Source organism: Phacochoerus africanus, chromosome 1, assembly GCF_016906955.1.
Source record: "Phacochoerus africanus isolate WHEZ1 chromosome 1, ROS_Pafr_v1, whole genome shotgun sequence".
Classification (NCBI taxonomy): Eukaryota; Metazoa; Chordata; class Mammalia; order Artiodactyla; family Suidae; genus Phacochoerus; species Phacochoerus africanus.
Window position 1 is genome coordinate 94366573 of NC_062544.1, and position 13661 is coordinate 94380233.

The following is a 13661-nucleotide window of genomic DNA, read 5'->3' on the forward strand; positions in this document are numbered from 1 at the left end:
CAACCTCCATGCTGGAAGGTCAAACAACCCTTGCCAAGAGCTCCACCCACCCCAAGAGAACCACCATGTCAGCGTGTCACATGTCACTCCATCCACCCTGGTAGTAAGTGGACCCTCCAGGCCCAGGTGATGCTAAGAGGACCACAGCCTGGCTGACCCCTGATGACAGCGCCAGCAGGGACCTGAGCTGGGACCATCCGGGTGAGCTACTCTGAATGCTTGACCCACACAAAGGGAGAGAAACCATCAGAGGCCACTGTTGTTGTAAACCACCAGGGCTTGGGATGATGTGCTAAAAATATTCGATCATGAAGCCACTCTTAAGTCCTCGTGATACAAACAAACAAACAAAAAACTTAGGGAGACTAAAAGACAGCTCCTCAAGTGCTAGCTGCATTAAACTGGTCACCTGTCCCAGAAGCCACATGCAGGGTGTGACCACTCCTGCCTGAGCATGTGCTGCAGGCTGTGACTGGTGACCACTTTTCAGGGCTCCACATACCAAGCCTCCCCTGGTTATTTTACTCACTTTACCCAGAATGTCTTTCCCACCAGTTCCACTGAGGGACAATCTGCCCATTTCCCAAGAACATCTCCTTCCCTGTTACTGGAGCTAAAAGGAGTCTTCTCATCCTCTCTAAAGTCCACTTTCTCACTGGCCTCACTGTTCACTCAGGATTCATGCTTCCACTGTCATGGGCCATGATCTCCTGTCCTATGCCTGGTCTCTCAGACATAAGAATGGTGCCTTATACTTTTTCTTCCCACAGCTTCTATCAAAACTTTAAGGAGTTCCCTGCTGGTTCAGAAGGCTAAGAATCTGATGTCGTCACTGCTGTGGCATGGGTTTAATCCCCAGCACCAGAACTTCCACATGCCAAAGGCACAGTGAACAAAAACAAAAAACAAACAAAAAACTTCTTTGATTTCAAGGCAATTAATGAGCCTGCCATGAATTATCTTTCATTCTTTCTTTCACCTTTTGTTTCAGACTGCAAACCAATTTCTCAGCTCCTTGTGGCTTTAAATGTAGAAAAAAACTGAATTCTAGCTCAAAGCAAATTACTTAAAGATTTGTGTAAAACTCTGGTGAAACTTGCAACCAGCTTTATCATTTCATTTTGCTTCAACCCCCCGGGGGCAATTCTTTTTTTGTGAAGTATATGGTTTTACTGGATTATGATGATTCTTACCCTGCTGTTTATAGAAGGGTCCTCGGCCTCAATGTGTCCCTGTCCCCACTTCTATCAGGACAAAAAGGACCCACACAGCAGATCCTGGTGGTCAAGCAAGGTACACAGAGACACAGAGCAAACAGGAGGAGCGCCAAAGTAGAACACAGGAACCAGGAAACAATGAGGGAGCTTGGCTCATTAGAGATTCAGATAAAGGACACCCCGTGCTTTGCGATTCTCTGCCTAAACCCACAAAGCACACCCCTCGGCAACCACATACAAAAGACAGGCCAGGTCTTGTTAGAACAGAAAGGGACTACTCAAAACCTCAGAGCCTAAAATGTGGTCAACTTGCATATTTTGTTTGGGGTGGGGGTTGGCCATGGCCCTGGCATGTGGAAGTTCCCAGGCCAGGGACTGAACCTGTACCACAGCAGCAACCCACAGATTCATAACCCACACCACCACAAGGGAAATCCTCAACTTGTTTTTTTTTTTTTTTTTTGGCTTTTTGCTTTTTAGGGCTGCACCCACTGCATATGGAGGTTCCCAGGCTAGGGGTCCAATCCAAGATGTAGCTGCCAGCCTACACCTCAGCCACAGTAACGTGGGATCTGAGCTGCATCTGTGACCTACACTACAGCTCACAGCAACACCAGATCTTTAACCCACTGAGCAAGGACAGGGATTGAACCGAAGTTCTCATGGATCTAGTCGGGTTCCGTAACCACTCTTCAAATTGCATATTTCAATAGGCATTTCCTCTGGGCTCTGATTCAACTTTGTTCCCAAACTTTGTTTTTCTCTTATGACAATCTGAATGCTTTACATATCTTTATAAGCCTCCTTACATTCTTGCTGGAGCAATCAAGACATAAATATATTCTTGATTTATTCTCTCCAAAATCTCTCTTCTCCTACAAATTTCTCTGCATTATTTGACAGAAAAGAGAATACGGTATTCAGAATAACATGTATTATTTTAAAGATACAAATGCATGAAAGTTTTATAAACAGAATTAAGAATGAATTTTGTGACCTTCAGGACCTCTATATAATAAGCAGTTATTTTCTTCTTAGAACTCTCTACTTTCTGAATAATTCAAGCACTGAAAACATGCATTTTTGAATGTGTGAAATATTTTACAAAAAGATGTGCCATGTGAACTTGTCAGACAACAGACTGCAAATTCTAAAATGGGTTAAAGGGGGGATGATGCTTCAGTTCACTGTAATTAAGCCTGCCAGGTGTTAACAAGGGAGTGGTGTTGAAAGGAGACACAACAGATCCAGCAGGTGTGGGCTTCAAAGCTGGACAAGCAGAGCCAAAAACCACCAGTGGCATCTCTTTTACTGTGGCCGAGGGGTTGTAGGTACTCATGAGGTAAACTAGTTTTTTTTAACTGAGGTTTTTTTTTGGGGGGGGGGGCGGTGGCGCCACTCATGGCACGTGGAAGTTCCCAGGCCAGGGATCAAAGCCACACCACAGCAGTGACAATGCCAGATCCTTAACCTGCTGAGCCCCAAGGGAACTCTGAGGCAACCTAATATTTAAGCTATAATTGAATTTGCAAAAACTGTCCAAGAACTCACCAAATAGAGGACACAAAAATCAAAAGTTGCTAGCACTTGGAAATATATAATCTTGCCAAGAAATAAGACAGGTAGTCAAGTGTTTCCAGAGCAAGGAAGAAAATAATGCTAGAAGGTTGAAAGTAGGTACTTTGGGAAGTGAGGGATCCCTTCAGGAATGGGAGACAAAGGAGAGCACCGTTTTTGTAGAGGTGCTGTCACTGGACCTTGGTCTTGGAAATAGGTAAGATTTTATGACAAGGAAACATGGGAGAAGAATAAATTTGAGAAACAGTGAAAAGTAGAAATATCTAGAGTTGCCTGGTGGCTCAGCAGGTTAAGGATCCAGTGTGGTCACTGCAGTGGCTTGAATTGCTCAGCTCACCTCTGTAAGCTGTTGGTGCAGCCAAAAAAAAAAAAAAATTAAGACATATTTGACATTCTGGTTTCACCTTAGGATGTACAGTGAAAAAGAATGGCAACTACAACCTAAAGTATGTGCTGAGTCCCCTTGCTGCCCTTGCTAAGAAAGAGTGGGCTTGATGTGCAGCACCCATTCCTGATGATCAGAGAGCATTGGGCCAGGAGGACCATGTAGGCCATGTAAAGACAAAGAGTTAGTTAGTGATGCTGAAATAGGTGAGAGCAAAAGAGTTCCTGGGGGTGGGGGTGGGGGTGGAGCCTTAATAACAGAGAAGACGGGAGAGGAGGAAAAATATTTTAAGGCCATGTTTTCCTCACATCATTGCTCATCCACCTATTTTTTGAACTGTAATTCAATTTCCCAAGTCATTTAAAAGGTATCTAAGTGGCTAGAGGCACACACTGCAAAGATGGAGTTTTGGAGTTAGATTTGTCTTCTACCATTAGTTAGCTGTATGATTTTAGGAAAGTCCTTTAACTTCTCTGTACCTCAGTTTCCTAATCTGAGGGCACTGGGGGTGTGGTTCCGAAACAGGGGGTGCAGGTGAAGCAAAAGACACACAGTATGTGTTTCCTCATAGGAACTACTTATTTTGTCCTTTATATGCCAACAAATCCTTAGCCAATCATTCTCTGCTACAAACAAAGAGACCACAAAGCTGTAGGGAAAAATCAAGACAGCAGAGTAGGAGGATGCAGAGCTTGTCTCCCTCTAAGAATGGATCAAAAATATATCTATATGTGGAGAAATTCTCACTGAAAGCAACCTGGAGACAGGCAGAAAGACTCTTCTACAACCAAAGCTGTAAAGAAAGGTCCACACAGAGTGAGGTAGGAAAAGAAAAGCGATCAGGTGGACCTGTGCCCTTGGAAGGGACAAGGAGAGGGGAGGGACATCACTGGCTCAGAGATCTTCCCTGGGGAATAAGGGGTTTAGACCATAGATTGGGCACCCCAGCTCTAGGGTCTGACACCAGGAAGATAAGTCACCTAAGCTGACTTGAAAACTAAGAGGGCTGTAAGAAACAGACTCTGCCCATAGATGGAATTAATGTGCTCACTTACTCCAGGGGAAGCAGACTGAAACTGCCTGGAGATCTGGCTGGTTCTCCATGACCACCCCAGCACACATCATCGAGTACCTGCTCCCACCTCTCTGCTTGCAACACAGCACTACCGCCCCTCAGAGTGAAGGCTGCGGTGGTTGAGGAGGGTGCACACTTGTGGGAATAAGATGGGGATGGAGCCAGCCTGGACCAAACTTAGAGCAGCCTTTACTGGCATTTCTGGAGGCAGTGGATCAGGAGTGGAGGACCACTGCTGTCAGGACCATCCCAGCACACACCCTCCCTGTGCAAGGTACCCACACAGGCCTCACTTGCTCTAGTGAAGCTCTGCTCTGGGGAAGGTGCTGCTGCTGGGAAGGGGAAAGCATACACTTAGAGTGAACAGAACCAGCTGAGACCTGACCCTCAGGGCTTCTGCTCCAGCAACTTGGGCCCAACCCAGGCCCCAAAAGAGCAGTAACAGCCACTGAGTATAGGGAAAGCCCCAGCTTGCACCTGGCTCTGGCTCTAGCCCCTCAATCTCCAGCCCCACCTTCCACTAAGATTGTGGGAGAAGCCAGCCCACACTGAGAAAAGATGTGACCCATGTTCACTTTAGCTCCAGTTCTCCCACCAAAGCCACTGGGTACACACAACCTGGAGGCTCCCATACAAGGACACACCTTCAAGACCGGATTAGGTAACTGTTTTCATGTAGTTTCATAGAGACAAGGAAAGTTAAACAAACTGAGGAGACAGAGGAATTTGTTCCAAACAAAAGAACAAGGAAAAAAAACTGCCACACAAAGAACTAATGAAAGAGAGATAAATAATTTACCAGATAAAGAGTTCAAAACATTACTAATGAGAATGCTAACTGAACTTGGGAAAAGAATAGATGAATACAGTCAGAATTTCAACAAGGAATTGAGGATATAAAAGAGCCAAAGAGGAGTTCCCATTGTCACTCAGCAGTAGCGAACCCGACTAGTATCCATGAGGATGTGGTTTTGATCACTGGCCTCGCTCAGTGGGTTAAGGATCCGGTATTGCTGTGAACTGTGGTGTAGGTTGCAGATGTGGCTCAGATCCTGCCATTGCTGTGGCTGTGGCAGAGGCTGGTGGCTGCAGCTCTGATTTGACCCTAGCCTGGGAACTTCCATATGCCACATGTACAGCTCTAAAAAGCAAAAAATAAAAAAAAATTTAAAAAACTATAATGGAAAAAATAAAAATTACTTACAAAAAAATAAAAAATAAAATAAAAGCTGAAGAATATAATAATTGAAATGAAAAATACAATACAAGGAATAAAGAGCAGACTAGGCAATATATAAGAACATAAGTGATCTGGAAGATAGAATAATGGAAATCAGAAGAACAAAAAGAAAAACAAATTTAAAAAATGACAACCATATGAGGGACCTCTAGGGCAACATCAATCACAGTAACATTCACATTAAATGGGTCCCAGAAGGTACTTTGGGAAGCAAGGGATCCTTTCTGGAATGTAAGATAAAGGAAAGCCTTTGTTGTAGAAGAGGTGTCATTGGATCTTTGTCTTGGAAATAGATAAGATTTTATAAGACAAATCTGAGAAAAAGCAAAAATTATAAATATTTGTAGTTCCCTGGTGGCTCAGCAGGTTAAGGACCTGGCCTCGTCACTGCTGTGGTTCAGGTCGTTGCTGTGGCCTGTGTTTGGTCCCTGGCTTGGGAATTTCTTCCGGCCATGCGCATGGCCCCCCCCCAAGAAAAGAAGTGGAAATATTTGGCATTCTGGTTTCATCTTAAGATATACAGTGAGAAAGAATGGAAACTACAACCAAAATCATATTCTGAGCCTCGGGAAAAAAGAAAAAAATGTCAAAAATATATTTGATGAAAATATGGCTGAAAACTTTCTGAACTCAAAGAAGGAAACAGATATCCAGGTACAGAAAGCACAGAGGGTCCTAAATAAGATGAACCCAAAGAGACCCACACCAAGACCTATCTATCATAATTAAAATGGCAAAGTTCAAGAGAAAGAGAGAATTCTAAAGGTAGCAAGAGAAAAATGCAGTCACATACAACAGATCCCTCATAAGGCTATCAGCTGATTTTTCTGCAGAAAATTTGCAGGCCAGGAGGGAGTTGCATGATATACTTAAAGAGCTGAAAAGGGAAAAATCTAAAACCTAGGATACTCTACCCAGAAAAGTTATCATCCATAACTAAAGGAGATAAGAAGCTTCTGAGTCAATCAAAAACTAAAAGAGTTCAAATACTAAAATGACTCTACAAGAATTAAAAAATCTTTAAGTGGAAAAGAAAAGGCTACAACAAGAAGTAATGGAGTTCCCGTCGTGGCACAGTGGTTAACGAATCCGACTAGGAACCATGAGGTTGCGGGTTCGATCCCTGCCCTTGCTCAGTGGGTTAACGATCCGGCATTGCCGTGAGCTGTGGTGTAGGTTGCAGACGCGGCTCGGATCCCACGTTGCTGTGGCTCTGGCGTGGGCCGGTGGCTGCAGCTCTGATTGGACCCCTAGCCTGGGAATCTCCATATGCCACAGGAGCGGCCCAGGAAATAGCAAAAAGACCAAAAAAAAAAAAAAGAAGTAATAATTTATAGGAAAGAAAAATTCCACTAGTAAAGGCAAATATAAAGTATAGACTGTGGATGAACCACTTAAATAAGTTAGTATTAAGATGAAAAAAATGTAAAATCAACTATAACTACAGCAGTTAAAAGTAAACATGATGATGTGAAATATGACATCCAAAAGACATAATATGGGGAAGGGGAGTAAAAAAATGTAGATTTTGCAGACTGTGTCTGAACCTCAATAATTATAAGTTTGAAACAAGTAGCTATAGTTATAAGTCAACGTATATATAAACCTCATTGTAACCACAAATCAAAAATCTACAATAGATACACAAAAATAAGAGAGAAAAGGTATACTGAAGAAAGTCATCAAACCATAAGGAAAGAAACAAAAAGAAGATCAGAGAAGAACTAGCAAAACAACTGGAAAACCATCAACAAAATGGCAATAAATATATATCAACAATCACCTTAAAAGTCAAAGGACTAAGTGCCCCAAACAAGACTTATAATAGCTGACAGGATAAAAAAAAAAAAAAAAAAACAAGACTCGTCTATATTCTATGTACAAGAGATGCACTCCAGAGCTAAAGACACCAACAGACTGAAAGTGAGGGGTTGGAAACAACAACAGAGCTGGGATAGCAATACTCAAATCAGACAAAGTAGACTTTAAAACAAAGTCTATAACAAAAGACAAAGAAGAGTATTATATAATGATTAAGGGATCAATACAAGAAGCAGACAAAAGTTTGTTAAAATAAATACTCCTACTAATTATATAAAGCAAATACTAACAACATAAAAGGAGAAGTTACCAAAAATACAAAAAGAGTGGGGGACTTTAACACTCCGCTTATGGACAGATCATCCAGACAGAAAATCAATAAGGATACAGTGGTCTTAATGTTACGTCAGATCAGCTGAACTTAACAGATATCTACAGGATATTCCATCCCCAAAGAGCAGAATATACATTATTGTCAATTGTACATGGAAGAGTCTACAAGACAGGCCACATGCTATGCCACCAAACAAGTCTCAAGAAATTTATGATAGAAATTATATCAAAGCATTTTTTCCAAGCACAACAGCATGAAACTAGAAACCAATTATAGGAAGAAAAATTAAAAAACAAGCACTGGAGACTAAACAACAAAGCAGTGGGCTACTGAAAAATATCAAAGAAGAAATCAGAAAAATACCTCAAAACAAAAGAAAATAAAGCACAATTTTCCAAAACCTTATAGGATGCAGAAAAGGTAGTTTAAATAATACAGACCTACCTCAAGAAACAAGAAAAACTCAAACAACTAACCAGCCATCTAGAGGAATCAGAAAAAGAAGAATAAACAAAGGCAAAGTCAGCAGAAGGAAGAAAGCAATAATAATTAGTAAGGAAGTAAATAAAATAGAGAAAAAAATAGAAAAGATCAATGAAACCAAGGGCTGGTTTGTTTGCTTGTTTGTTTGTTTTGTTTGTTTGAAAAGATAAACAAAATTGATAAGCCTTTAGCCAGGCTCATCAAGAAAAATAGTTTCCAAATAAACAAAATTAGAAGTGAAAGAGAAGAAATAACAACCAATATCAGAGATCAAAAAATATCCTTAAAGAATACTTCAAACAGTTATATGCCAAACAAACTGGAAAACCTAAAAGAAACGGATAGACTTCCAGAAACATACAATCTTCCAAGGCTGAATTAGGAAGAAAGAGACAATCTGAACAATCTGAGCTAGTAGTGAAACTGAATTATAAAAAAACTCTCAACTGACAAAAGTCCAGGACTAGACAGGTTCATAGAGGAACTCAACCAAACATATGAGGAAGAGCTAATGCCTCAATCCACTCCCAAATATTGAAGAGGAGGGAACACTCCCAAATTCATTTTACAAGGCCACCACTATTCCAACACCAAAACTAAAGGCACTAAAAAAAAAAAAAAAATTACAGGCCAACATCTCTGATGAATATAGATGAAAAAATTCTCAAGAAAATATTAGCAAACTGATTCACCAATATATAAAAGGGTCATACACCATGATTAAGCTGGATTTATTCCAGGGTCACATGGATGATACAATATCCTCAAATCAATCAAAGTGATATACCCCCCATTAAAAAAAGGAAGGCTAAAAACTACATGATCTTCTCAAGAGACTCAAAAAAAGCATCTAACAAAATTCAACATTCATTCATAATAAAAAAAAAAACTCTCAACAAATTTGGTATAGGGAACATATATCAACATAATCAAGGCTGCATATGGCAAACCCACACCAAACATCATACTCAATGGTGAAAATATGAAAGTGTTCCCTCTAAAATCAGGAACAAGACAAGGATGCCTACTCTCCTCACTTCTATTTAACACAGTAATAGAAGTCCTAGACACAGCAATTAGGTAAGAAAAAGAAACAAAAGGCATCTAAATTGTAAGAGAAGTAAAACTCACTATTTGCAGATATCATGATACTAAATATATAAAAACCTAAAGTCTCCACCCCAAAACTATTAGAACTAATAAATTAATGCAGTAAATTTGCAAGATAAAGGATTAATATACAAACGTTTATTACTTTTCCATATAGTAACAATGAACTATCAGAAAGAGAAAGCAAGAAAACAATCCCAATTACTGTTGCACCGAAAAGAATAAAATATCTAGAAATAAACTTAACTAAGGACGTGAAAGACCTATACTCTGAAAACTATAAGATACTGATGAAAAAAAACTGGAGATGACACAAACAAATGAAAAGATATTCTGTGTTCATAGAATGGAAGAATTGGTATTGCTAAAATGTCCATATTTACCCAATCTACAGACTTAATGAGATCCCTCTCAAAATACCTCTGATATTTTTCACATAACTAGAACAAATAATCCTAAAATTTGTTCCACAAAAAAAAAAAAAAAAACCCTACAAAGCAAATCAATCTTAAGAAAAAAAGAACAAAGCTGGAGGTATCACACTCCCTGACTTCAGACTATACTACAAAGCTTCAAGTAATCCAAAGAGTATGGTACTAGCCTTAAAACTGACACATAGATCAAAGGAAGAGAATAGAAAGTCCAGAAAAAACCTCACACAATTATGGTCAATTAATCTATGACAAAGGAGGCAAGAATATACAATGGAGAAAAGACAATCTCTTCAGTATGTGGTGCTAGGAAAACCGAACATGCAAAACAGTGAAATTATCACATTTTTTCCTACCATATATGGAAATAAACTCAAAATGGTTTAAAAATATAAATGTAAGACCAAAAACCATAAAACTCCTAGAAGAAAACATAGGCAGAATACTCTGACATAAATTGTGGCAATATTTTTTTGGATCTGTCTCCTAACATAAAGGAAACAAAAGAAAAAATAAACAAAAGGGACCTAATTAAACTTAAAGGCTTTTGCACAGCAAAGGAAACTATCAATGTAATGAAAAGACAACCTACTGAATGGAAGAAAATATTTGCCAATGATATGACCAATAAGGAGTTAATAGCCAAAATATGTAAATAACTCACAAAACTCAATACCAAAAAAAAATCCTAATTAAAAAATGGGCAGAACTGAATAGACATTTTTTCAAAGGAGGTATTTGGATGACCAATAGTCACATGAAAAGATGTGCCTTGCTAATCATCAGGGAATGCATATCAAAACCACAACAGGATATCAAGTCACTCTTGGAGTAACTATCATCAAAAAGATAACAACGAATGTTGAAAGGGATGTGGAGAAAAGGGAACACTAATACACTGTTAGCAGGAATTTAAACTGATATAGCCACTGTGGAAAACAGTATGGAGGTTCCTCAAAAAACTAAAGATAGAACTACCATCCAGATATTCCATTCCCAAGTATACATCCGAAGAAAATGAAAACACTAATTCAAAAAGTTACATCAACCTCAATGTTGATAGCAGATTACTTACAACAGTCATTGATATGGAAGCAAACCACATGCCCATCAACAGACTAACGCTAGAAGATTGAGAAATACACACTACTATATATAAAGTAAATAATAAGCTACAAGGATATATTACACAGCATGGGGAACATAGGTAAATATTTATAATAACTATAAATTGAGCATAATCTTAAAAAGACTGAATCATTATGTTGTACAGCTAAAACCTATATAATATTGTAAATCAACTATATACCAATGAAAGTTTTTTAAATGCTATAGTTCTCTTGTTTTCCTTATTATTAGCATTTCTGTTAGTCCCAAAGCTCCATGGATGGCCTCTGATCTCAGGACTCACCAAAGTCTTACAGAAACTAAACCAAAAAGAAACATTTAGAGATAAAATTAAAGTGGTGGTAACATTCTTTCTCTGTCTACTAAAAAAATTAAAATGCTATTATGAAAACCACCAACACTTACTCCTTTCCCCTCTTTTCGGTGAGATAACAGTTTGCAGCAAGCATCAAGAGTGGTACTATAGCAAGAGGGCAGCATGAGGAATGGGGAAGGAGAGAAGGGAGATGTGGTGAACAGAGTTTTGGAGAAATCAACATCCCAAAAGCTCTGCAGAATCAAACAATGGGCACTCAATGTCATGTCTCTACTGAAGAAATTTGCCAGTTAGGACAGAGGGCCTTGAACAATGGATCAAATGAGGCCCAGGAATGAAAGGAAAAGAATGAAAAGGCTGTGGATGCAGGGTCTTGGCAGAAACTGAACCAGGTCTGAGAGACACAGCTGGATGAAGAAAGACAAAACAAGTGACAACAAAAGCAAAAGAGACAAATCCTTCATAAGATGGAATCCTTATGGAAATCCTTTGGAAACATGCAATTTCCCCGTCATTAATGCATGCAACATTCTTTGAAAACACTACCTGTTGTTTGCTTGACTGAACGTTCAAAAGGCACCGAAGTCTTTTAAGATCCGAATAGTCCCTAGGAGAAAGAATAACACAATGTCAATCAATAGAAGCCTCTGGGTGAACTGATCCTGTCATCCACTGATAGTGTTGCCACTTGGGGGCCTACTTTTATAGACTGAAACAATACATGCTAAACATTTCCTTAGAATTCTAGAAATGATCAAACATTTCAGTGAACAGTAGTTATCAAAGGTCTACTCTGTTTCTCAAAAGGCCATTGAATCTGGTTGGTGGTCACTGCCTGAGTTAATTATTAGGAAAGACTCAGGATGGAGTTACCTGGTGGTGGTTCCTTGTTGTTTTTTCTCAGTTGATTTTTCTGTGGTCTTTACTTTCTTGTCTTGATCAGGCATTGTAAAACATCAGTGCCCCAGAATTAACATCGTATTTCTTTCAAAGTAAACTGGAAGGAGAAATTTAAGTTGCATTATGTGCTCCAAAATATTCTCAGTTAACGCTGGCAAAATTCACTTATAACATTTATTTAAATATGCACAAATTAACATTTACTTCTAATACAATAATAAAAATGTTAACATTAATGACATTTGCAATTTATCACTCAAAGTCCTTTGGATACATTTAGAGCATAGTTTATAATTATAATAGTGTATGACCCTACTCAATACTACAATTTTTGAGTCATTTTTTTTAACCTTTGCTCCGTATCTTAATTTTTTTAATTTATTTTATTGAAATATAGTTGATTTACAATGTTGTGTTAGTTCCTAGTGTACAGCAAAGTGATTCAGTCTGTTTTCCAACTATTTTGATAGTTTATCTAAGGATTTAAAAATGATTTTCACAGGGAGTTCCCTGGTAGAAGTTAAGGATCCAGCATTGTCACTGTTGTGGCTTGGATTCCATCTCTGGCCCAAGAACTTCTGCATGACATGAGTGAGGCCGAAGAAAAACAAAAGAAAACAAAACAAAATGAAGAAAGATTTTCACAGTATAGTTATCATATTGTGACAAATAACTGAGCTGGAATTAAGACTTGGGGACCAGGGCTCTCATCATAGATGCACACCAAGAAAAGCACCGTATCAATATTTTAGGACTTCGCCAAGGACCTAACACCACGGGTTCATTCTCTCTGCAAATAATTACTCATTGTGTACTATGTCCTCTCTCAGACTGAAAACTGCTAAAGGTAAAGCGGGCTGTTATAGGATGTATGATTCTATAACAAGCAAATAAAAACACACTTAGGAATGTTAAACTATGTTTTGTGAGATAGTCAGATAGAGATCTGATTTAGTATCTGTTTAAAAGAAAGAAAGAAGAGGAAGCTCCCTTGGCAGGGGAGGAGGGGGGAGAAAGAGGAAGAATGATCTGTACATAATTTTTCAAAAGCAAAAGATCCAATCACTTTTTATATATAAATATTAAAATTCCCCAAAAGTTCTAAAACAAATGGAAATCCAGTCAAAATAAATATAATCTAAGTTTACTTTTCCCTCGAGGGACAATTTCACATAGACACACTGGCCTGTCATCTTCAAATTCCATTCAAACCACAGCTCCAGACTGTTTTATAAATAGGACATGAAAACCACAGTTATTAGCACATGAAAATGTGTGGAAAAGCTCACAGGCTTCTGATGCTAGAAGATCACATCCACCACAATCAAACCCTGCTAAACGCCCTGTCTTATTCCCTTGTTTAAGCTCTGTGATTTTATGGACCCGGTGTGTGAACAGGAAATAATCGCCTAATAGTTTTATCAGTTTAAGATTAGCTTCTACTCTGTGAACTGGAAGAGTGAAAATAGATAACTCTCTGGAAATGTTTCACTTAATTAAGCAGTAAACAAATTCACCAGAATCAGAAGAAGCAGGCAATTGTCTTGAGCATAAAAATCAAAATCATTTCCACAGGATAGCTGTTAAAATGGAAACTATTCCGAAAAAAAACTTCAAGAAGTTGGAAATACCATAAAATATTT

At 38.8% G+C, this 13661-nt stretch overlaps 1 protein-coding gene across 3 annotated transcripts in view; it reads right to left on the minus strand.

Annotated features, from left to right (window-relative positions):
- NEK10 (NIMA related kinase 10) overlaps positions 1-13661 on the minus strand; it is a 179817-nt gene that overhangs the window by 148580 nt on the left and 17576 nt on the right. For all 3 annotated transcript variants that reach the window (XM_047769255.1, XM_047769253.1, XM_047769248.1), the window contains exons 2-3: positions 11992-12115; positions 11665-11725 (exon numbers count right to left, since the gene is read on the minus strand). In XM_047769255.1, coding sequence (XP_047625211.1) covers positions 11665-11725; positions 11992-12065 — 135 coding nt within the window. In that variant the 5' untranslated portion in view covers positions 12066-12115. The remainder of the gene's footprint in view (positions 1-11664; positions 11726-11991; positions 12116-13661) is intronic.